General features: G+C 38.5%; 1 protein-coding gene across 2 annotated transcripts in view; it reads left to right on the plus strand.

Annotated features, from left to right (window-relative positions):
* Positions 1-22,825, plus strand: part of CTNNA2 (catenin alpha 2) — a 469,159-nt gene that overhangs the window by 352,269 nt on the left and 94,065 nt on the right. For both annotated transcript variants that reach the window (XM_066317287.1, XM_066317288.1), the window contains exons 8-9: positions 740-820; positions 17,992-18,144. In XM_066317287.1, coding sequence (XP_066173384.1) covers positions 740-820; positions 17,992-18,144 — 234 coding nt within the window. The remainder of the gene's footprint in view (positions 1-739; positions 821-17,991; positions 18,145-22,825) is intronic.

Raw genomic sequence — 22,825 nt, forward strand, 5'->3', positions numbered from 1 at the left:
CCAGGAAGAATGGAAGATCATTTTGATTCTTGATGAAAAGCCTTCAAACAGAGTTCAATGTGCAAGAGATGTGACAAATCTTTAGAGTAGTTTTAAGAGAAAGGTAATACAGTTAACAAAGTCACTTAATGCTTTTTGTGCCGTTGAACCTAAAAACCATATTTTTCCCCCATTGGTTATGAGACACAAAAGGCTTTTTCCCCCTTTTTAATCTTCGTGAGGAGTTTTTGCTTTGAGACTTCCTGCAGGAAAGTGTTTTAAGTGGATTTCTTCTTTATACTGAGCCTAATGTCTGCCAATATGATTCCTGTTACAGGCATAGGGACCATTTTCCTTCTGTCCTCAAGCTGTGTTGCTGCTTATTATCATGTTTAACATTCCCAGTGCTTGGCAGGATGGAGATTAGAAACTCTTAATAATCATTTTATAGTGAAAGGTCTTGCCAGATTTTTTTGAGTATTAGCTATAATATATGCACATAATTTATTGGTGGAAAAGTTCTGAACTCTCCGGTGAGTCACCTTAATCTTTGTTCTTATCACTTTAGGATTGTTTTAAAATAATCTTCTGTGCCTCCTGCACATAAACACATTAAAAACATTACTTGGAAATAACAACTTGATGGTAGCAAACAAAAAAGCTGCAAAAATTTCCTTTGATGAATCCTTACAATTTTTTTTTAAAGTTTATATTACCTGGAGGATTTTCCTCTAACTCTATAATTTTGGGTTTTTAACAGACTGGAAGGAAGGAGAAGGGAGACCCACTCAACATTGCCATTGACAAGATGACCAAGAAAACACGAGACCTTCGGAGACAGGTGAGCTGTGCTTTTGATAATGCTTCTTGATTTTCCAAGGAAATCATTGCTTTCCAACTTCAGATTGATTCTGCCAAATGTGGGGGTATAAAGAATTGGTGTCCTCATTTAGATATGGCCCTACATTACACATGACATTAAGCAGTGGAGCAGCATTTCCTGAGACAAAAAAAAAAGGGAGAAAGAAATACATTCCAAGTGTAACCCCCAATGGTCTTTCCATGTGGGAGGGGAGGCAGATTGTCCAGACCTTCCCTGCCTTGGCAGCCCAAAAACCCCAGTCATAAAAACACTGGCATATGTGCTTATTTGTGTTTGATTTGAATACTCTCACTGGAGTAACAGGAAAGATGAGCAGAATATGAAAAAGAAAAAATATAAGAATAGAATATGTTCAAAGAGAACTTCTGAGATACTGTATTAAATCAAGATCCTGTGAAGATACAGAAAGTCATAATAAATAACATTTTTTTTTGTGAGGTGGAGGCCAAATCCCTGTAAACACTCAAGGCCAGATTGGATAAGCTTGAGCAACCTGATCTTATTGAGGATGGCCCTGCCTGTGGCACAGGGAAATGATCCATATGATCTTTAAATGCCCTTTCTAACCCAAAATATTCTGTGATTTTATGAATAACTGCAAAGCCTAGTTTAAACCCTTAATTTTGACTTTCTTCTTTTATCATTTATCATTGTGCTTTGTGATAAGAAAGAGCGGTTAATTTGAAAAGCTTGTGACAGAAAAGAAGTGAAAGGAGATTGGCAACCAAAAGGGAGAATCTTCAAGTTTCTCTTTACACCTTCAGGTTAAGGCATGACAGATTGCTTCTATTGACCTCTTTTTTCTCCCTTTGAGATGATCCTAATTCTGCATTTTCTGTAAAAGTTAAATAATAACAATAATAATAATACTAGTAATAACAATAATGAAGAAAATTCTACCTGGTCTCTGTGAAAATGATCCCAAATCCAGAAAACTGCCCAGCCAAGTAAAGATTTAAATGTATCTTCAGGTAGCTATTTGCAGCACAATAGTTTCAGAAAGAGTGGCCCCTGTAGGCATCTTGAAATCACTGCTTTGCACTGCTAAAACTCAGCTCATTTCAGCTCTTCCTTCTTAACCTTTAGCAGACGTGTTTGAAGATGATTTTGTCAGAGCTTATTTTGCCAAACAACCCCATTGCAGTGGATGTACAGACAATATGAATCACTGAGTCTCCTGTGTAAAGCCTGGCGTCACATCTGCTGCTCAGCTAATGACAGAAGAAAGAGCTCTGCTGTTCTGACCTCCAAATTTGTGGGATCCTCGGCTCTGCAGTGGAGCTGGGACCATGTGTTGCCTCCCACCTCTGTTCTCACTGCTTCAAGGAAGTAGCAGACTAACACATGAGTTAGTTCTGTGTGAGGCTCTCAGCAGTTGCCTGAATTACTCATCCCTAAAGCCAAATTTACTCTGAAACGTGATGTAAAAATGGCACCTTTCTTAATAAGCTGTGTGCTTCTCATTTGTATTTACCCCCGTGGAATGTTCATCCTAAGAGAGGTTGGAACTCTGGATGTGGGTAAAGTGAAGCACAGATATTGTATTTTCCTGCTTGGAGATGAAGCTTTTAATACAGCTTCTGATATTTATGGAAGTTAATCACGTAGGTATAATGTTTATTAAATTGTGGCAGTTGCTAGTAAACTAATCAAGATTAAATCATAATTGTGCTGGGTTTTGCAGAAACATAGAGGAAGATGGAGTCTGCTTTCAACAATGTGCATTCTGACTGTAAATCATGATCCTTCAGAATCAATGTTCTGCTTCATCACATGAATATAATCAGCCCTGTACCTGTGTGTGTCTGCCCAGACATGCCTGGGCACTCCCTGCTGAATTCCAGAATGTGAGGGTGTCACTGAGGGCTTGGTTTAATGGCTGAGGAGAGAGGCCTGAAGATCCAGAGGAAATGAGCTGCAGTGGAGATTGCAGAGTCCCACCATTTCAGTCTTTCTATTCTGGGCAAAATTATTGCAGAGACAACCAACTTTGAATATCATCATACCTTTTGTTTTTAGTGAATCCCTCTTAAAGCTTGCTTTTCAGACTTCGGAAGTTTAATGTCATCACCATAAAACTAGATAACCTACAACAGACATTTTGGTGATGAAAAATATAGATATAGACAGATTTTTTTTTTTTCAATTGGTAGTCAGGCTCACTTGCAAGTCTTAAATAATCACCCATCTAAGACTGATTTTTCATTTTTTTCCCAGGTCACTTAGCTCTTTATTTCAGAGATTTGATTTCATTATCTGCATAACATGCAGACATGGGAAATGATTGTGGATGGAACACACGGTGCTAAAATTCCGCCTCACAATTCACAGTCACTTCAATATTTCTTATTCTGATGGAATTAAATCTTTTAAACTCATCATTGAAACTCTCCTGGGAATTGGGAAACGATTGTGGAGATCAAATTATACATCTTACTATAAACTGCCAGTAAGAACATCCACATAAGTCAGACTGAGCAAGTTCTTGGAAGCACACATATCTCACTAGCCCGTGGCTTACTGCAGCCATGCCTGACTGGATTTTCATGTAATCACAGGGTGGTTTGGGTTGGAAGGGACCCTAATATCCATCTCTGTCCAACACCCTGCCCTGAGCAGGGATACCTTCCACTGTCCCAGGGTTCTCCAAGCCCCATCCAGCCTGGCCTTGGACACTCCCAGGGATTCAGGGGCAGCCACAGCTTCTCTGGGCACCCTGTGCCAGGGCCTCACCACCCTCACAGGGAACAGTTTCTTCCTAAGATCTAACCTCCTAGGCTCCTTGGTACAATTTAAACAAGAAGCTACTGGAGAAGGTCCAGCGGAGGCCACAAAGATGATGAGTCTGGAGCATCCCCCTTATGAGGAGATACTATAATTTGGGCTTGTTGAGTCTGGAAAAGAGAATAAGAGGGTTCTTATCAATCCATATAAATATTTCCAAGGCAGGGGTCACAGGATGGTGCCAGACTTCTTTCAATAGTGCCCAGCAACAGGGCAAGGACTAATGACCATTCACTAGAAGCCAAGAACTTTCAACTTTACATGAAGAAGAACTTTATGCTGAGGGTGGCAGAGCTCTGGAGCAGCTGCCCAGGGAGAACATGGAGTCTCCCTCTCTGGAGACATTCCAAACCCACCTGGATACATTCCTGTGTCACCTACTCAAGGTGACACTGCCTTGACAGGGTGGTTGGACTGGATGATTTCCAGAGGTCCCTTCCAACCCTAAAAATTCTGTGATTCTGTAACCCTGCCCTCTGGCAGTGTAAAGCCCTTCCTGCTGTGCTGTCACTCCATGCTCTTTCCAAAAGTCCCTGTCCAGCTCTCTTGTAGCTCCTTTAGTCTTTGGAAGGTGCTAGAAGATCTGGAAGCCTTCTCTTCTTCAGGCTAAATCAGCCTTTCATTTTGAACAAGCTGGAGAAAGCACAGGATCTGATAAAAATGTTGTGCCAGTTGGTAAGATTTGGGATCTCTTTTTCCCATTCGTATGCAAGCGTGTAGTTAAAAAAAAAAAAAGACAAAACCCAAAATCTAAACAAAGACATCTTTCCCTGTGTGGTACAGCAAGCCAGGCCAGCAGTGGGTGCTGGTTGATGCCAGTTCTTTTGTTAGTTTGTTTTTCCTCCACAGGAGGAAATAGACACCCCGACCCCAGAGTTCAAATGCTGCAGGTAATCCCAAATTTTGGACTTTTTGAGTGTTGCAGCTCTGGGGTGACATTGAAAAAGAGAGGAGCAGGAGGGACACACCAGAGGGTTTGGTGACAGCACCTGGAGGCACAGCCTGGAGCTGTGTGAGCAGAGCTCTGTCCTGTCACCACCATTGCTGTCCCACCTGCCACAGCCTGCTGCCATCCCCTGTCCTGGTCCAGCTGGTGGCTGAGCTGCTTCATTCCACTCCAGGTGGAATAACCAAAACCATTTGTTTTGCCTTAAATACCACCTATCTGTGCTGCCATTGCAGCAGCCTGCGTGCATTATTTCAGGTTTTGCCCATTTTTGCTTCCTGTGCCTCCAAGTGGAAGGAATTGGACAGAAATAAGAGTTTTTTCACACCAATTCTCAGTTTATACTGGAAATTATACTCTCATACAGCTGTTAAGAAGAGTTCATCCAACTCCTACAGACTGAGGTTTATGTTGTTACTAAAGCTGCTTAGAAATACTGCATGAAGTAATTTCCACAGAAAACTATAATTTTCTTTAAAACTGGAAAACTTCCAAAAATTATCCATAAATTTAATTTTGAAAATTAAAAAAAAATAGTTATTAAAAAAACCCCCTGAGAGTGTTGAAAAGTCTAGTGTGGATTTTTTCAAGTAGTTTCCAGTTTTCATTTTGAAAGCTATTAATTTAATTTTAGCCTAGCATTGCAAATACAAAGATTTACATATAAATAAATACTAAAAATTAAACCCTCATTTTTACAAAGGCCAAGGATATTTTACTTTGTATCAAAGCATTTTGCTTGGTTTTAAATTTTCATGTTTCATCTGAAAGCAGAATAAAGCAAAAATTAAAAGTACTATATTTTTTTCTAATGTTGGATTTCTGCTTCTCCTTGAAGTTTTAGGCAACAAAGCGTCATTAAAACTTATAGATTAATAGGAACTGTGGAGTAGAAAGTCCTTAAATAACTGCATTTCCACTTGCATTTTGATAAATACTTTCGAAAATTTAGTCTGACATCCTGGGCTTTCACTTTAATGGAATGGATGCTTAATAGAAATTAATCTGATTGTTAGATATCTAAGTTTGGGTGTGCAATATCAAAATGCATTTTTTTGCCACCTGATTATTGTTTTGTGGCCTTCCTGTGTTGTTGGGTAAAATCCAGCACAATCTTTTGGACAGGTACCACAAAAAGCAGGATAGCATCAACATCCTCTTAGTAGCTACATATAGGTAACAGCTAAGATGGTGATTTTGAATATGGAAAAAAGAATTCTTCATACCACTGTCTGAGGCAAAACATTCCACTTTAGCACTTCCTTTAATCAAAAATGTCCTCTTCTCAGATTGTCTTTCCCAGACAGCATCCTACAAACCTCTGAGGAGTCCATATTGTGTAGACACAGGACTGAAAACCAAAATTGTGAACACCTGAATTAATGAAATTTTGCTTTCTATAGCATTGCACTGTCTGTTTAAGGCTTCCCACAGCAATAATCTCAGGTCCTTGATTCTCATGTTTTCCCTTGTTTTTTCACCCCCATCTCATGCTCATTCTTCATTATCTGAGGCACATTTGTTACTCCAGGTGAAATGCAGAGAGGAATTGGCTGGCATCTGTGTGGATACTCTGGCCAGCCAGCTTCTGACTTCACATAACAGATTTCCCTCCATAGGACACTGATTTGGGTCACTCTTCTCATACCCAGACAATTTTCCATCAAACTCCCGCAATTCACCATCCTTAAGACATTTTCTCTCTTGTCAGATGGTTTTAAAATTGGCCAACTGATTAATGTGTGTTTTAAAAAAAAAAGCAGATTTACTATGATGAGCACAAGTGCAGAAAGTAAAGTCCAGAGTATGGTTCTATTCTCCTCTGCTGTCTGCCACTGCAGTAACATTGGTGTTGTGACACTGTTTTACACCACAATGACACAGACTGCGAACTTCAGAAGGCTGAAAATTAGTCCTTTGTTTTTGGGATGTGTCTCCTTTATATACTATTTTACACAGCCCTATTGATTGGTGACAAGAAGGCAAACCTCTTCAATCACATTGGTCAGACCAGAGGGACATCAAGAAGAAGTCCCTCCTAGGGAAAGGAATGAAAACTGTTACGGTTACAAAAACACTTCTCTTGTTTAGAGAAAATTCCCTGGGAAGAGAATTTCAGAAAACCAAAACATCTCAGGCATGAACCAGGGCTACAGTGTTGTATAACCATAGTGCGTTACTATCCATAAATAAATCCCTTATGTGATTTACAGTGTCATGGAGCTTGTTTTCCTTTATGATTTCCCACAAATGGCTTTCACGTTTATCTGGAGTTTGTCCTTCTTACTGGTGATTTGATCAGAGTTCCTTTGTAGGCTGAAAGCTGCAAGATAGGTTTTCCAGGATTCCTGCATAGGTTTGGATGAGTTTTTCCTTATTCTAATGGGTTAGGATATTAATTGCTTCTTTTCAGTGTCCGCTTTTCCCAATAGCCACTATCAGTGTCCCACGAATGGGGACACTCTTGGGGATACTCAGGATCATGTTTGGACATTTAGACATGAAGTAATATTAATAGTGACCGTGCTGTGCTGTCTTTCTACCAGGCGCACACTCTGCAGAAGCCAAATTAAAAAAAAAAAAATAAAACCAAACAAACTGGGTCATATTTGCCCTTTTTTATACCCCTAATCAATTCTTTATGTATAATGCAGTAAGTACATCCTTTCACATGACCCTTATGTATATTTGATCAGTCATTTACATTCCCCTGTGCTAAGATGGGCTCCTGCAAATTTCTTTGTAAGACGCTTGGTAGAGTCTGGGCATGATTTTCATCAGCCTGTTACCAGCCATATTCTCTAACACCCCTCCCTTCAACCCGCAATTATTATATTATCTTTTAATCACAGAATATCCTGAGTTGGAAGGCACCCACAATGATCTTTAAATCCTTGATAATACTGTTTCAGTAGCTATATTAGGCTGCAATTCAAGCTTGAAAAAGCCTAAAGTTTGATGAGACAAATGCCTCTTGTAATTTATTCATGAAAATTTGGTGAAACAAGGACCTTGGGGACAACATCTTGGTCTTTCTCAGTTTTTATCAACCTCATAGATCTCTGAAAGGACTTGCAATCTGCTGTCCTTTGTTTAATATGGGTTACAACCAGTTTGAACTAGATCCCAGGCCTTCAGCATGTTCTTGGGGTTATTTATCATCTCTCTGTGCTCCAGCCCTTGAGCAGCAGCGTGTCTCTGCTCACTCTCTGTGTCACTCACTTCCATGTAGATTAAGTTGTATTGCTGTTTATAAATGCGATTTAGGGAAAAAAATAAATTAAAAAAAAAAAAAAAGTTCAGCACTTTGAAGCCTGACAAAAATTGGTGTAGACTCTAAGACTCTAGAAGGACTCTAAGAATAAAAAGCATGAATATTAACTTGTGGAATTAGACTGACGGGACACCTAAAACTGAAAGAATGTGTTCTGTTGGAACAGATTTATTGCTGCTAACCCATGCAATGTCAACTTTATTATTGATAGACACTTACATAATGTTTTTAGTCTGTGGGCCTAAATTTCTCTGCTTAAGGATATGCATAGGTTGCTTCTTTACAGAATGTAAATCCTTTGAGGAAAACATAGGACATCCTCTAAAAGAGGAAATCTTATCATCATCATCTTATTGCAGCAAAACTTCTGTCTCACACCCAGACCAGATGACTTGCAAATGCTGTACAGAAGGCCAGCAGCACCTAGAAATTAAATCTTGGTGCTCTAAATCATGATTAACTGTCTTAATTTTTTTGTTTATCCTCTCTTTACTGTGCTCTGTGAGGACAAGTGAGATTTACTGACCAGTTTTAGAAGAATAATCTGAAGTTCAGAAAATAAAGTTGCTTCTGAAAGTGAAGCTGCCTCACTTGAGGTATTCTGTGTTGTACCAGCATTAGGAGGTACACAACATCTGAATATTAAGATATAAGCCCAAGGGAAGCATAAGGGCTCAAAAATCTTCAATGGACAACAGTGAACCCAATTCTAATCAATCTTAATATACATTGAATAACAAACTCCTTTCAGCTTCCCAAAGACAATGAAGAGCACACCCAAAGAAATAAACCATACTGAAGGGGCAGCGGGAAGAGGCTAGGGAGAACTCTGAAAATTCACACCAGCTGATGTCAATTGTCAAAATCAGGTGGCGATAGAAAGAAGTGGTTTTCCTTCAGCCTCCCTTACAGTCACTGGAGAGTCCATCTCTGGAGAGTCACTTGGGGTTTCAAGGATGTGTTTTGTATGAGCTCTTTGTACATAGGGAGTCATGAACAATCTGCTAATTTAGGCACCCTAAAGGCAGGTTTGAGTGAGGAGTCCCTTGACTTTCCAGCTATCCACTGGAGCAGTCAATAGTGCAGCAATAGGTGCATTTCTGGGGTGGCTGGGGAAGGGTGTTCTTCTCTGATGTGCCCTTTGTTGCAAACAGGAGGGCATTGGCTAAGGTTATTAATCCTGAAGGGTTTGGTTTTTTTAAATTCAAGATATAATTTAAATAGAGAAATAAATTGAATTAATTAGTTAATTGAAATAATTTAATTCAAGTCTAATTTAAATAGAGGAAGAAAACAGAGAACAAAAGGTCACAGACCTTTCCAAGCTCCCATAACACTGTAAGAGTTTGTAAGAGTTGATGCAGTGTTCTGAAGATGCAAAACTTTATGCAAGTCTGAAGTAGTAGCAGAATATCCAAGCAGGTTGTAACTTCAGAATTTAGTCTTGTGGGAATGTTTAGTAAGATTTATTTTGCAAAGGCAGAGTAGAAGCAAGGTCACACTTAAACAGATGACCCACAGGAGTCTGTGCTGTATTTCCAAAGAGGAGGTTTTGGCTGTTTCCAAGGGGAAGTGCAGTGTTATTGCCGAGATTACCCCATTCTGTTGCATGAAAATACATCTTGAGAAAATACTGGCGTTTCTCAAAGGCAGCCAGCCACAAATTAATCTAAACTTCTTTGAACCTAAGGCCACCTGTGACATCATCTCTTGCTTGTGAGAAACTCAGCACTCTTTCCTTGTTGCTTAATAGGTTTGATTTTCACCTGCAGTGACTCCAGTGCTCTTGAATATGGAAATCTGGAAACTGCCTTTCCGAAAGTAGACTATCAAATGCTAATACAGATTTATTTCTGTGCCAGAGCTACATGTATTCGTTTAACATGGGTGCACTGCATTGTGTGGAGTTATTTTCTAGTTTTGTAGTTGTCTTCTGGGCTTTTCAGCCTGTACAAAGGTGTTAGGCTGGAGTTGGTGTGATACTGGCTTAGAAGGCAGAGATTGCAATGTTCCACTTGATGAGGTCCTCTGCTCCTCCAGCTCCCACTGAATTTATGGCTCAGGAGTAGGCACACTCTGAATGTCACCAACCTGGTCTGAAAGAGCTGTGTGCCCCTGGCATGCTGATCAATACTTTCACTTTTTGTCTGCCCCCATTTGGTAGACTAACTGGTGTATTTACTTCAGGAAAAGACTTTTAGTAAAATTTTCAGAAATCTGGTCCAAAGAATTAGGGAAAATGCACTGTTATTTGAATTACAATCAATAAGGATTTTGATTTTAACCTCTTGGAATGCCCATGTCTTTGTCTCCCTCAAAATGCACTTCTAGGTGTTTATCACTGTGACATTGAAGTTTTTATGGTGCTCTGAAGTGCTCCAGAGGAAATGAAGAGTGCTTTAATACTGCTGATTTACTCTTTCAGGTCTGCAGTAATTTCCTTACTGCCTAATTATAAGGCTTGGTTTAATTTACTCTACACATAATGTTTACTGATGCACATATGGTGCCGTATTTCAGGAAACCGTGCCCATATCAGGCAGGTTTGGGTAAGGCTGCAGTGTGCAACATTTTCATCAAACAAAGGAAAATTTGATCTGCAACACCATACTCATGATGGATTCTTTTTTTTCCAGCAAAAGCCACAGTGGCTTAACCGTGGCTGCTTTTGCTTTTTGAAATAGGGATTTCATTTTATATTTTTTGTTGCTGTTATTTTTTAACTGAAGTCATGAGCAGAGGGTTGGCTTTTCAAAGTGCCTTGAGAAGGATTAGGAGGCAAAACTAAGCAACAGCTCTATTGCAATTGGAAGAGATTACTGTACATAGTTTGTGTATTACTCCTCAAATAATGAGCCCTCATAAAACCTCAGATGTTTCAACAAATCTTTGTGTTTAGAAGATGCCTACCTCTGTAATCACTGCAAAGGAATAAGTATGGAGTTTTTAAAAAATCTTTTTTGATAAAAGACACTGTAAATGTGGGAGAAGCTCAATGGAAGTGTATAATGTTGCTACATTATGAATAAAAATACCTACAAACTAGACAAAGAAAAAGGACAAAAACCCACTAGAAACGTATTTTAAGAGATTTCTGTTGATAATTGTTCTTCGTAAAGAAGCTTTCACTTTTCTGTAGTGTCATCTCGAGAATGATGTACAGTCCCATCAGCTAAAGGAACTTGCAGAGGTTTGGATTCATAACAACAGCTTCAAATGTTGGTGTTCATTATCAATAATGCAGTAGCATGAGGTAGGGAACACTATAAATGTGGAGGAAAACATAATCCTTTTCCAAAGACTTCTCTAACTCCATCTTCCTAATGGCTTTATGAACAGTGGCAAACTATGTAGAGTTTAATTGCCAAGTGGGATTTCAACATTACATTTGTTTCTTAATTGACATTAATTTTGTTCACTAACTCTATTTCTAACTTATGAAATATCATTAATGTTATGTTCTACTTGTAATTAAGCAACCTGATACAAAAGGTTTTGTTTCCAATTCTTACTGTGTAAAAACTACTCCAAAGGGGAAGAAAACAAAGTATAAGTGAAACAAGAAAAGAGACAACAAAACCCCCAAATAAACAAACCCAAGAACAAAACCCAGACTGATCTCGCTGCTGTAAGGGCTTTTTGTAAAGGCACGGATGATAATTGATAGTATCAGATATCAATCATCCCTGTCCATGGGGCAGGATCCACTGGTGACTTTGAGGAACTCTTGGACAGGATGATGAGAAATCCATTTTTGCAGCACACGATCAATTTTTAATCTTATTTCAGCCATTGTCTGGCACTTCAACAGACAGGTCTACCCAAGAGCTGTCATCAGCTTCCACTGGGCTCAGTCTCTATGTCTTGGAGAAGCTGATCACAATATTTACTATGCCAGGCTGTTCATGCAGCTGGGTTGGGTGGGCCTGCAAGTGTGACACATGTGACATTTATTGTATTAAACCTGTAAGGCTTATTGGATATGACTGCTCCTGGTGGGGATAACTTCATTAAGAGTTTTCGTAGAAAGTTTCCTTCCCATCTTGACCAAATAGCTGTTTCATTTCCCCAAACCAGCTTTTCCCCCACTTTATTTATTTATTTACTGTATTTGATTTAAAAAACCCATAAAGCTCCAAAGCCGCTCTATTTGATTTAAGTATCATTTCAACAGGCCTGAGACAGTATATGAAGCTACACAATAGGTCGTGGTTCTTAGTTTAATCTTTGGATTTTTAATCCATTATCTCTATTCTTCCTCATTACCCTCTTCTTTGTCTCATCTCTTTTACATGAGACCCTTTAGGTTTGCGGTTTTGGTGACATTTTTGACACTTTACAGTTCTCTTAAGTTTTCACAAGGTTATTTTTCAAAATCTTATCCCTTTTTTTTCCCTGCTAGGATAACCTATAGTTTTTTTCCTTCTTTGTTCCTACATGTAATTTCCTGTTCTGCAATTTCATCCTCCCACATTCACTTTATCACAATTCTACCCTCTCAGGTCATAATAATTGCAAAAGTTAATTTGTGTCTTTTCACTTCTGGGTTATTTTGACTTCCCTAGTGCTTTTCACTGTCTGCCCAGTTCCTATCTGTATTTCTGGTTTTCTCACATTTTTAATGGGAATCTCTGTACTGCCCTCTACCTATTAATCTCCTGTATAATTCTTGATTTTTAGAAATCATAAGTATTTAATAGAATCTCAGCACTGCCATCAGAGTTGGTCTTTATTGTTCTATCCAGACATGAAAGACCGAGTTCATACCCTGACAATCCTCACATGTTTGAGGGGTATGTGGTTATCATTCCCCAAAAAGTATGATTTTTTTCCTCTGCTTTTATGTAACTGCACTAATATTGCTAGTAAGCCTGAGGCTTGCTCTCACTGAATTCTTTTTGAAAAGGTGGTATAAAATTTTTCTGTCATGAAAATTGATAAACCACCCACCTTAGGCCCTCAAAAAAACCCCCCAGCAAACAAACAAACAAACAAAATTAAATCAATGGGGATTAAATACCTTAGCACTTGGTAACTGGGTTCTTCCATGCTTCAAGCCATGAACCATTTTGAGGAATCTTTTGTAGTGGCCTATGACTAGAAGGAATGTTTTTGTCTGTGATTCTTATACTCTTTCTTATTTTTGGTCAAAAATTGACACTTCAACTTGCTTTCTGTTAGCAAATTCACCCCAAATATTTTCCTGATTATGGCAGCTTCTCTAGAGAGAGGAAAGCTCACATATGGAAAAATATATTAAAAGTTCTAACTGAAAGCGAGAAGGTTTAGATTAGATTTTAGGAAGGAATTGTTCCCTGTGAGGGTGGTGAGGCCCTGGCACAGGTTGCCCAGAGAAGCTGTGGCTGCTCCTGGATCCCTGGAAGTGTCCAAGGCCAGGCTGGATGAGGCTTGGAGCACCCTGGGACAGTGGAAGGAGTCCCTGCCCATGGCAGGGGGGTTGGAACTGGATGATCTTTAAGATCCAGGCCATTTCATGATTCTAAGAAGTATTACCTATCTTTGTAACAGCATTTCTTTCTGATTTATCTTTGGCTCAAGTCTTACTTTTTTTTTTTTTTTTTGTAATATATTTCTATATGTTTAAAATATATAGGCTATATTAATATTTATATCATATCTATATTATATATTTGAAATATATAAATATATATTTTAAATGCATCTTAAATATATATTTTTAAATATATAGATCTGTAGTTTGAGCATCCCAAGTGTGATAGATGTTCTAAATATTAGTCTTTTGGCTGTTTAATCTGCCAAGACATAATTGGTGGTGCTGCTGTCCCCATCCTCCAAGTTACCATTCTTTGGTCACATCCTCATGTGACATAGTCTGCAGAATTGACTGAGGCTTTCTCTTTAGCACCTTACTGCAGCAGCTTCTAATGGGCAAAGCCTTATTCTCCAGAACTCAATTTCACAGCATATTGGAGGTGACACACCTTCACTGCACTGGAGAAGGTTTTATTTTCATCCCTTTCAATTGAATTAATGCCTGTTTGGGAGTGCTCTGCAGGTGCAAACTGGAGCTGGGTTGCTCCAGTTAAATGGAAAATGGTGAATAAGGTGCTCCTTGGTAAACTTTTGTTACAGGCTGCTCTGCGCAGCCAGGCTTTATGAAGTTTAACAATCTGTTGGAGTCATTAATCTCCTGCTGTGCCTTTACCTTCCAGTGGCAGGATTAGACATTTAATTCTCTACTAGACTGTAAGTAGCACTGAGACATTTTGGTTCTAAAATTGTTATATAGCCATGGAAAACATCGTTCTGGTGGGCATTTAACCTCTTTGAGCTCAATTACGGCGGTGAACCGACAATGATAAAGCAGCCCTAAATAGTGCTTAGAACAGTAGAGCATGATGCTATCAACACCAGCAACTTGACTGTGCACCATAAACTGACGAAATTGACTGATCCGGAAAGACATAAAATCTGCCTTGTGCACCATTCATGCTTTCAAAAATATTTGCAGGTCTTCCTGTTTTCTTTCTATATTTTTTTGTGGATCTGGCAAATTTATTAATATGTTGGCTTAATGTACATTAATAAAGTTTTCCCTGTGACAAAATGTTAGCAAAGCCTTAATTTAACATGCTTCTTCCTCTAATAAATGAAGTTTCAAGTGGTGGAATTCATGCTTTGAATTCATCTCTAAATTAAAAATCCAGTGGGGGGAAAAAAACCTAAAGCGTTGTCTTATGAGTAATAGTGTGTGTCATAATATTTACATCAGAACACAGCATAAATTAAGGCATTGCAAAGGCATTTGTTAATGCAGGTGTGTGAGCAAAGCTCTGCTGCTGGTTTTGGAATGAAACACTACAGGCTTTTGCTGCTTGCTTTATGACCATTCCAAGTCAGGTCGCAGCCCTCTCCCATTCCCTTCTGAACTGGCACTGTTTTTTGGGGAAACTGAAACCTCTGGGTGCACAAGCCATCACTTAGACTGGACTTTGTTGCAGTATGCACAAGAACACATGAGATTGCTTTTCCAGTAGTTATTTACGTTGTTGAATAGCCCTAATTGGATCAAATAGACTGGTAATGGTGAGCCAGTACTTTTCAATGTCTTGTCTTGTGCCATTAATATTACCTTGTCATGTATCCATTTGAGCTCTTGGATGAATGTCTTGCCTTCATACTGCTGTCACATTTAACAAACGATTTTGTCAAGCCATTCTTTACAGCTTGTGGTGAAGGATGGTAAAATTTGTGGCCTCCTGCGTACATAAAACCCATTAACTCTACCTTTCAACTTCAATGCAAGGGCGTCCTAAAACTCAGATAACAAATTCCTAAAGAAATTATAATGCCTGTTTACAAGAGGGGCCAGAAATATTCTACTGACACGTATGATTAACACAGCAGAAGAAAAATAGAATGTATTAATTTTGTATTTATTAAACCTGTGACAGTCAGAATTCAGATTCTTTTTTTTTTTTCAGCTGCTGAAATTATGAACCTCAGAGGATAACACACAGTTACCATTAGAAACGAGATATCCATTTTATTCATTCATTCATTTTGATTCAGAAAGAGCTCTACTGTATATTTACAAACCCCAAATTGCTGGTTAGCTGATGCTCTTGCTGTCCTTTTTATTGATTTCTGGTATGTGGTTGTAGGCTGAAGCTGTTTAACACTGATGAAAATAAGCTGCTTGCTCGAACATCCTGAGGCTACTGTTACAATTCCATGGGGTATATTGTTATAACCCGATCTATAGCACCACATTACCTTAGATTAAAAATGGAATTGCTTGTTCATTGAATAAATACAAGCCTTTGGAACAGATCTCTCCTTATGGCAGGATACAAACAGAAAAGTGTCAGTGCTCATTTAACATTTAAAGTCAGTTTTTTTAGTGCAGTGGACAGCAGGTTTTCACTGGCACACGCTGAACCTTGAACAAGGGGAATTTTTTAAGGATCTTTCACTGAGAATGAGCTGGAAGCCCCACTGGATTTTTAAAAGCTTTGTGTGTTCCTCTGAAAATGCTACCATTTGGCCTCTTTTGGCACAATGGACATCAAAGTCTAGCTGTGGGTACATAAATGAGGCATCTGACCTGGAGTTTGCCAGCAAGCCCTGGGAAATGGATGTCTGCAGCGGAGAATTATGCAAATTTAAGATGCACCTTCTCTGGCAGTATTTCTCCCTTAATGCTGGCTATAGGTGAAACTGTTGATTTAATAGGGAATCACAGATTATCCTGAGTTGGAAGGGACACACAAAAATCATTGAGTCCAACTCCTGGTTGTCCAGCACAGAGCAACCCCAGGAATCCCACCATGTTCTGAATTTTTAAGCTAAAAACTTTCTGTAAATTCTGACTGGAAATCTCTCAACCTTGAGGGTGCTGTGCTGCTGCACTATTCTCTGACACTGAGCATCTTAGAATATTTTTTCTTCTTTTTCTTGCAATGTTTAAATGTACTTAGAGCAATATTAATATTTATATTGAGATGGTACCTATGAAAACTTTTCATGGATCGGGCTCTCATTGTGTGAGATGCTGTGCAAACAGACCTACAGTGTGGTCTGTAAGAGCTTTTAATGTAAGAATAAAATAAGAGTCAGCAAGTGAATAGCAGCAGATTGATGAGAGAAAAAATAAAGAGTACAAGATGGTAATGTAATAGGTGGTAGCAAACACACACCAGCTTCCAAACTGTTGGCAGGTCTCTGATAGATGTTTCTTTTCTTCTTTTTGTCTTCTGTCCTCCCCCTGTTTGTATGTGTTACTGAGTTAGCTATTCTGAGTGCCTTTAATCATTTTGAAAGTGGAAAAAAACTTTCCAGGTTGAATCTGAGTAGAATTAATTTTTAAGGAGAATTGAGAACTGCTTAATACATTGACTGCTTCAGTTGTGCTGGAAATAAAAGGAATACCTCCTGCAAGCACATATATGCTCTTTTGCTTTGCTTGTTTTTACTGCAGCACTCGGGGAATGAAGGAAAATATTCAAAGTAAGCTTTCCCCTTATTCAAATAGAGCTGAGAATTGCTGTCATCAAACAGCAAATGCTTCTTGGATTGTGTATTTGCAATGTCTGACAATAGGCCAGTTTTTGGTGTGATTGTGTGTTTTGATGGCACCTTGTCAAGCTCAAGCTTCCTTGTCTGGGCTGCAGAATAGAGAAAATTACCTCTCTGGATGCTTCATCTAACTAAAAATGCATGATTTAAGGAGACTAATGGTTAGCCAAGCCTCTAGGCTGAATAGCTCCTAGCTTCTGTTTGAGTCCACAGTTTTTCATTCTTAACAACCCAAAAGCTGGAGAAAACATGATCAAGATGTTTCTGATCCACAATTCTACAGAGCAATTAAACTTCCAGGAAGAAATATTTAGATTTCAGTCATCTTTTGGGCTGTCTTTCAAATTTTAGTGAAGTTTGACATTAATTAGTGGTCATTAGCAAGGTGGAAAAGAGTTTAATGACATCATTCTGACAGTAATATTGTTTCAAATAGATTTTTATATGGACTAACAGGTGTTAAATCTTCAGTAACTTGTAAGGTGGTTTTTTCTTCCTTTAGAATAAATTGTAGTATGTTTTCTAATCTGCCTGGAAAATGCTAAAAAGGTTTTCTGTTTATACTTAGAGCTTTTTGAATGGGAATACAAAGCACAAGGCATCTGCTACACAAAATATTAATTATTGCATGGAATACTATTCACTGGAGGAATTAGAGAAGGCTTAGAAATATTCAGGCTAATATTTTTAATGGTTGCTTGGAGTTAAGCTCCTTAATCCATATTTGGCGTTTTAGTGAGCTGAACTGTTTTTCCAAGTAGTGTGGAGCTTTCAATTCTCATCAATTTGCTATGTCTTACATGAGTTATCACCATCATTCTGAACAGATCCATTCAGGCCAGTAGGATTAGGTGTATGTCAGCACAAATCCCAGGAGGGGTTTGCAGAGCCTAGGCCCTCAAGTTTTTAATTTTGCTTGCTGAAAATATTGGAGGAAGGGAAGCAAAAAAGTCCAAATTCCCACATAACGATGCGAGATGCAGCACATCAGTGCTTAAATATAAGCAGTGGGAATGTGTGCTGATAAATGTCCTTTATTTACTGCTCTGCTCCCTTTTGTCACAGCTCCGGAAGGCAGTGATGGATCACATATCTGACTCTTTCCTGGAGACCAACGTCCCGCTGCTGGTTCTCATCGAGGCCGCCAAAAGCGGGAACGAGAAGGAAGTGAAGGAATACGCTCAGGTCTTCCGTGAACACGCCAACAAGTTAGTGGAGGTAAGTGACTTCATTGACATGGCCGGATTTCCATCTGGCACTTCAAGGAAAGGCAGGAAAAGGGACATACTGGATGAAATGTTAGAGGTGCTGTTTCAGGAGTTTTGGTCAACTTCATGCCGGTGATTGCCCAGGAAATGTTTGGATGATGGGCAGAGGAGAGTGCTGTGTTTTCATAGTTCATTAAAGCAAATGAGCACGTTAGAAATGGTGTTTCCAGCACTTTGTCAAAAGGCATGAGCAACAAGAAGTAAATTTCAGTTCAGCTTCACTAACAGTACAATTGAGCTGAATGTCTATTAAGTAAAAAGCCAAATTGGTGCTTCACAATCTGGTCCTGGCCAAGAACTGCTCTAAACTTAATTATTTGTCAGTCTGAACTAAGATAGGGAAAAGGACCTACAGAGAAGGCACAGCCTTAAGAACATACATGGTCTTGAAAGGTCTGTATTTCATATCTAAACATACATATATTTATAGTATCTTCTTTTTCTGAAGAGAAACACTATAAAGTCAATGAGTGATAATTACAAGTCTTCAGGGATGATACTGAAATAGCTTTATTCTACCATAAGGAGTATAAAATATAATGATTGAAACCTTGGATACTTATGGAATGGACATCTAATAAAATTATGATAACGTTTGTCTTGGTTTGTCCTCCAACAGGCCAGGAACTATGAAAAATGCTTGTGTTTTTAAAGAAAAATACAACTCAGTGATTTGCTCAATAACATTGTGTGGCATTGTTCTGTACTAGCAATGTTTTGAAGGCTTTGTAGCCCCTTTGCAACATATTTTCTCATCACACAGTGTGCTATTTAGCAAAGGGAAATGCAGTTAGGGACCTACTGATTTGACAAGTACTGAACTATGCCTCTGAATATCTTGTGTTAAAACAGGACTCATCCTAATTCTTTAGAGCCTCAGCTGAGGCAAAGAGCAAGGGTTTCTTGGGTAATATGGACTAAATCTGGATAGTTCCCTGATAACACAAGTGTCAGGATGTGTTTTTGCAGTGGGTGTGTGCTTTCAAATGTTCTGGAGCACCTCATTCTTGCCATGTCCCAAACAGGGAGTCAAGGTACCTTATTCTGCTCTGGAAATCAGGTGTTTGCCGTAGTGTTTAACTTGTAGGTGCCTAAAGGAAGGTCTTGAGGCTCTAAAATTTCTGTACAGCGCTGAATCCTGTAAGGTTTATTGCTGTTGTCTGCAAGAGGATCACAGGGCTGTCAGCAACCTTCAGTCCCAGCCCCTGTGTATATGTAAAGATTTATTGCTGCCTCCTCGTGACTGGAGCTGTGGCAATGAAAAAGGAAATAGCTGGTAGGTATATAAAGAGAGGGAAAAAAAACCCCAGACAAATGGAAAACCCCTCCACAATGTTTGTTCATAGTTATATTATAGTGCCAGTGGAGTTGTAGGCTTATATACAGTGAACATATGTGGGGTTAGTGTTATAGCAGTCACATCCTCCACAGATTTGTAACGAAGTGTTGCAATGACAGGTCTAATAGCATTATTAAAAAGTTAAAATAGCTAAGTTGACATTTTAAAAATACTATAAGAGGTAATGGCATCAAAGGAGGAAAAATACCTTTTAGGGGTGTATTTTAAAAAAAAAAAAAAAAAAAAAAGCCAAAAACTCCCTGCCAGAAAACCCCACAACTTTAGTGGAAAGAAGAAAAAACTGTAATGCTGTTAAACTGTCAGAGGGAGAATTTAGGTTTGTTCTTAAGAGGAAATTCTTTACTGTGAGTGTGGTGAGACCCTAATGCCCCCAAAAAGGTGCCCTTGGATCCCTGGATCCCTGGAAGTGTCCAAAGCCAGGTTGGATGGGGTTTGGAGCAACCTGGGATGGTGGATGGTGTCCCTGCCCATGGCAGGGGGTAAAACTGGATGGACATTGAAGTCCCCTCCAACCCAGTAAATTCTGTGATTTTATGATTCTATGGAGCTAAAAAAAAAAAGAGCAGTTAAAATTATTTAGTCTTGGTTTTACAAGCCTAACATTACACTAGATTTGTATTTTAGACCAAACTGGAGGTTGGTTAATGATTTTTGACATGTGGTTGTCTTCTACCCTACCAAAAGTCAACAATGTTGGTATCAATAGATGTCTTGTGCCTAATACCTAATATTTTTATTCCACTTAGGTTGTTCCAGACTATTAGAAGGAGATTCTTAATTGAATCTTATGTGTCTGTGACTGCTGGTATGGGCTTCTGGGTGCATTCTTACTCTTTTTGAAGGATGGGGTTTTTTAGGTGGATTTTTCCCTTTCAGTCGTAAGAACTATTTCTGATTCAGGTAAAAAGCATCTTGAAGAAATGAATTTCTAATGCAAGTGAAATGTTTAACCCCAAGTTTCAAGTTCATGAGTCTGCAGAAGCAAATACGTATTTGGAATATGTTTATGTCCCTTTTATACTAGATTTTGCGCTTCGAATAGTTCCATCATTTTTACTTACTGATGCACAATGGAATCTTAGCAGATGGACTTCTCTGATTTTGTGGGTCAAGTATCTTGCAAATAGTAAAGTGTGGTTTAAAGATGAGACATAATCAAGTGACTATGAAATGTAAGATGCTTTCCCAGGCACGGGGCCAGAATTGCTGCTAAGATATGCAAACACAGCTCTGCTGAAAAGCAGGAGTTGTACTTGCTCATGTTAGAGGAATTTGGCACTGCCAGTTCAATACTGTGAAAAGTCTGTAGTATTAATCATTAGTTTTGAAATCCGAATCTAAATTTCTTGGATGTCCTACCAGGCTCAATAGGCAGCCTGTCAAAAGGTCAGGAAAAAATAATACGTGTTTTGATATTTCTTTACACGAAACCTACTTTCTTCCATCCTGAAGGAAAAAAAAAAATGCACTCCCTGATATTTGTTGAATACAAATGGCAGAATTTTCTCTGCATAGCCAGTACATTTTTAAAAATATATTTTGTCAGCTTGAGCCTTAAGGAGGTTAAGTTTCTTTTATATTCCATATTGCAGAATATTCAAATCTTCTCTCAAAAGCTATTTTCATTATATAATATTTTCCCTTCCCTACCTCTTACCATAACATTAATAACAACAAAGATGGATTGCCAACTTTTGAGACATTCCGTGACAACTAGATTTGTCTATGGCTTTTGTTGGAAACACAGAGTGCAGTGTCACTGAACTATAATGTAAATCATACAAAATAACTCAAATTGTCAGACAGATTCTTGGGGTAAAACATAATAATATATTTAAATAGAATTTAGATGGTACCACTCTAGGCTTGGATGGGTAACTCTTTTTCACAGCCATCTCTCTTTTTTTTTTTTCTGCCATCTGAAATGGAGACTAAAGAAGTGATGATGCCTTTCCGGGTCATGATCTTTACCTCATGAATCCCTTTATGTTTTTTAAGAAATTATCTCTGATGACTAAAAGTAAATGCCTGAGTTGTAATGCCAACTTCAGATGGGACCTTGGGAAGTCCTTTAACTTCTCTACCCAAGCACCTTCATTAGTAGCATAAGGTTAATGACAGATAATTCTAATACCTACCACACAATGGCACTTGACTGATGAATCAGCTCAGGTTTATTCAATTAATCTATCAAGGCACTATAAGGAAGATAATTAATTAATTTTCATTATTCTGGTTAGTGAAGGTTCCTTGGTTCAACTGTTGGTCCCCTGGACTGTTTCTTGAAAAATTAAATTATCAAACCTAACAGGTTTTCCTGGTAGATGAAATTCAGCATCCAGCAAACTCTTAAGAGCCGTGGTAGCAGGCTGTTCGGTTGGTATTTAGATTATAGTGGATTGGATCAGACTTTCCATTCTCAAAAGGATGGACATTAAGTCCAAGAGATTTCTACTAGTTTTTTTCAGTTTGGGGAGTTCTAACACTTTAGTGGAAATACTTCACCATTTTAGAAGAGTTAAACTCAACCCTAACCTAACCCTTATTTTCAACAAAATCTGAATGAAGAGTTTTTTTCTTCTTTGGTATGAACTGATGAAGCACCACATTAAAAACACCTAAAAATGAACTTTTGAAAAGTCCCTTACCACTTTTACATGAATTGATTTTTATGAAGAATTTTGTGGAGCCCACATGGATCTATCAGTTTCACCTCATATAAAATTGTAAGATCTCTGGAGACACCACAAATAATCAAAGTTGCCTTGTAAGAACACCTGACCAGTGGAAGAACTTAGTTTTGGTTTATGGTGATTTAAAGTTGATGTAGTGCAAGCACATCAATAATATCATAAGGTTGGATGGTAGTTTGTAGCAGATGAAATCTAACAGCACCATTCTGGTTTTGGTTTATAGTCTCTCTGTCTATTAAGTTTTCAGGAGCCTTTATTAATTTTATCCATCTAATTGCCACTTTGAAGAGGTTAATGGGGTTACTTTTGGATGGTTAGGGGCTTGAGATTTTTTAATTTTACAAAAAAGAGAAAGAAGAAAAGAGTTTAAATTTATTTATGAGACGCAATGCAGGCTCCCTTTAATTTTTTGAGAATTGTATTATTTGGAGCTCCCCAATTCAGACTGACTAATCTTTCCCATCATAAATGTGAAAACAAATTTGCATGCTGAAAACAGGAGGGGAGAAGAAACCATTGTCAGTATGCACAGCACACCAAACAAGCAGCTGGGCCTGCTCAGTAACCCCTTCTTCGTT

Source organism: Sylvia atricapilla, chromosome 4, assembly GCF_009819655.1.
Source record: "Sylvia atricapilla isolate bSylAtr1 chromosome 4, bSylAtr1.pri, whole genome shotgun sequence".
Taxonomy (NCBI): Eukaryota; Metazoa; Chordata; class Aves; order Passeriformes; family Sylviidae; genus Sylvia; species Sylvia atricapilla.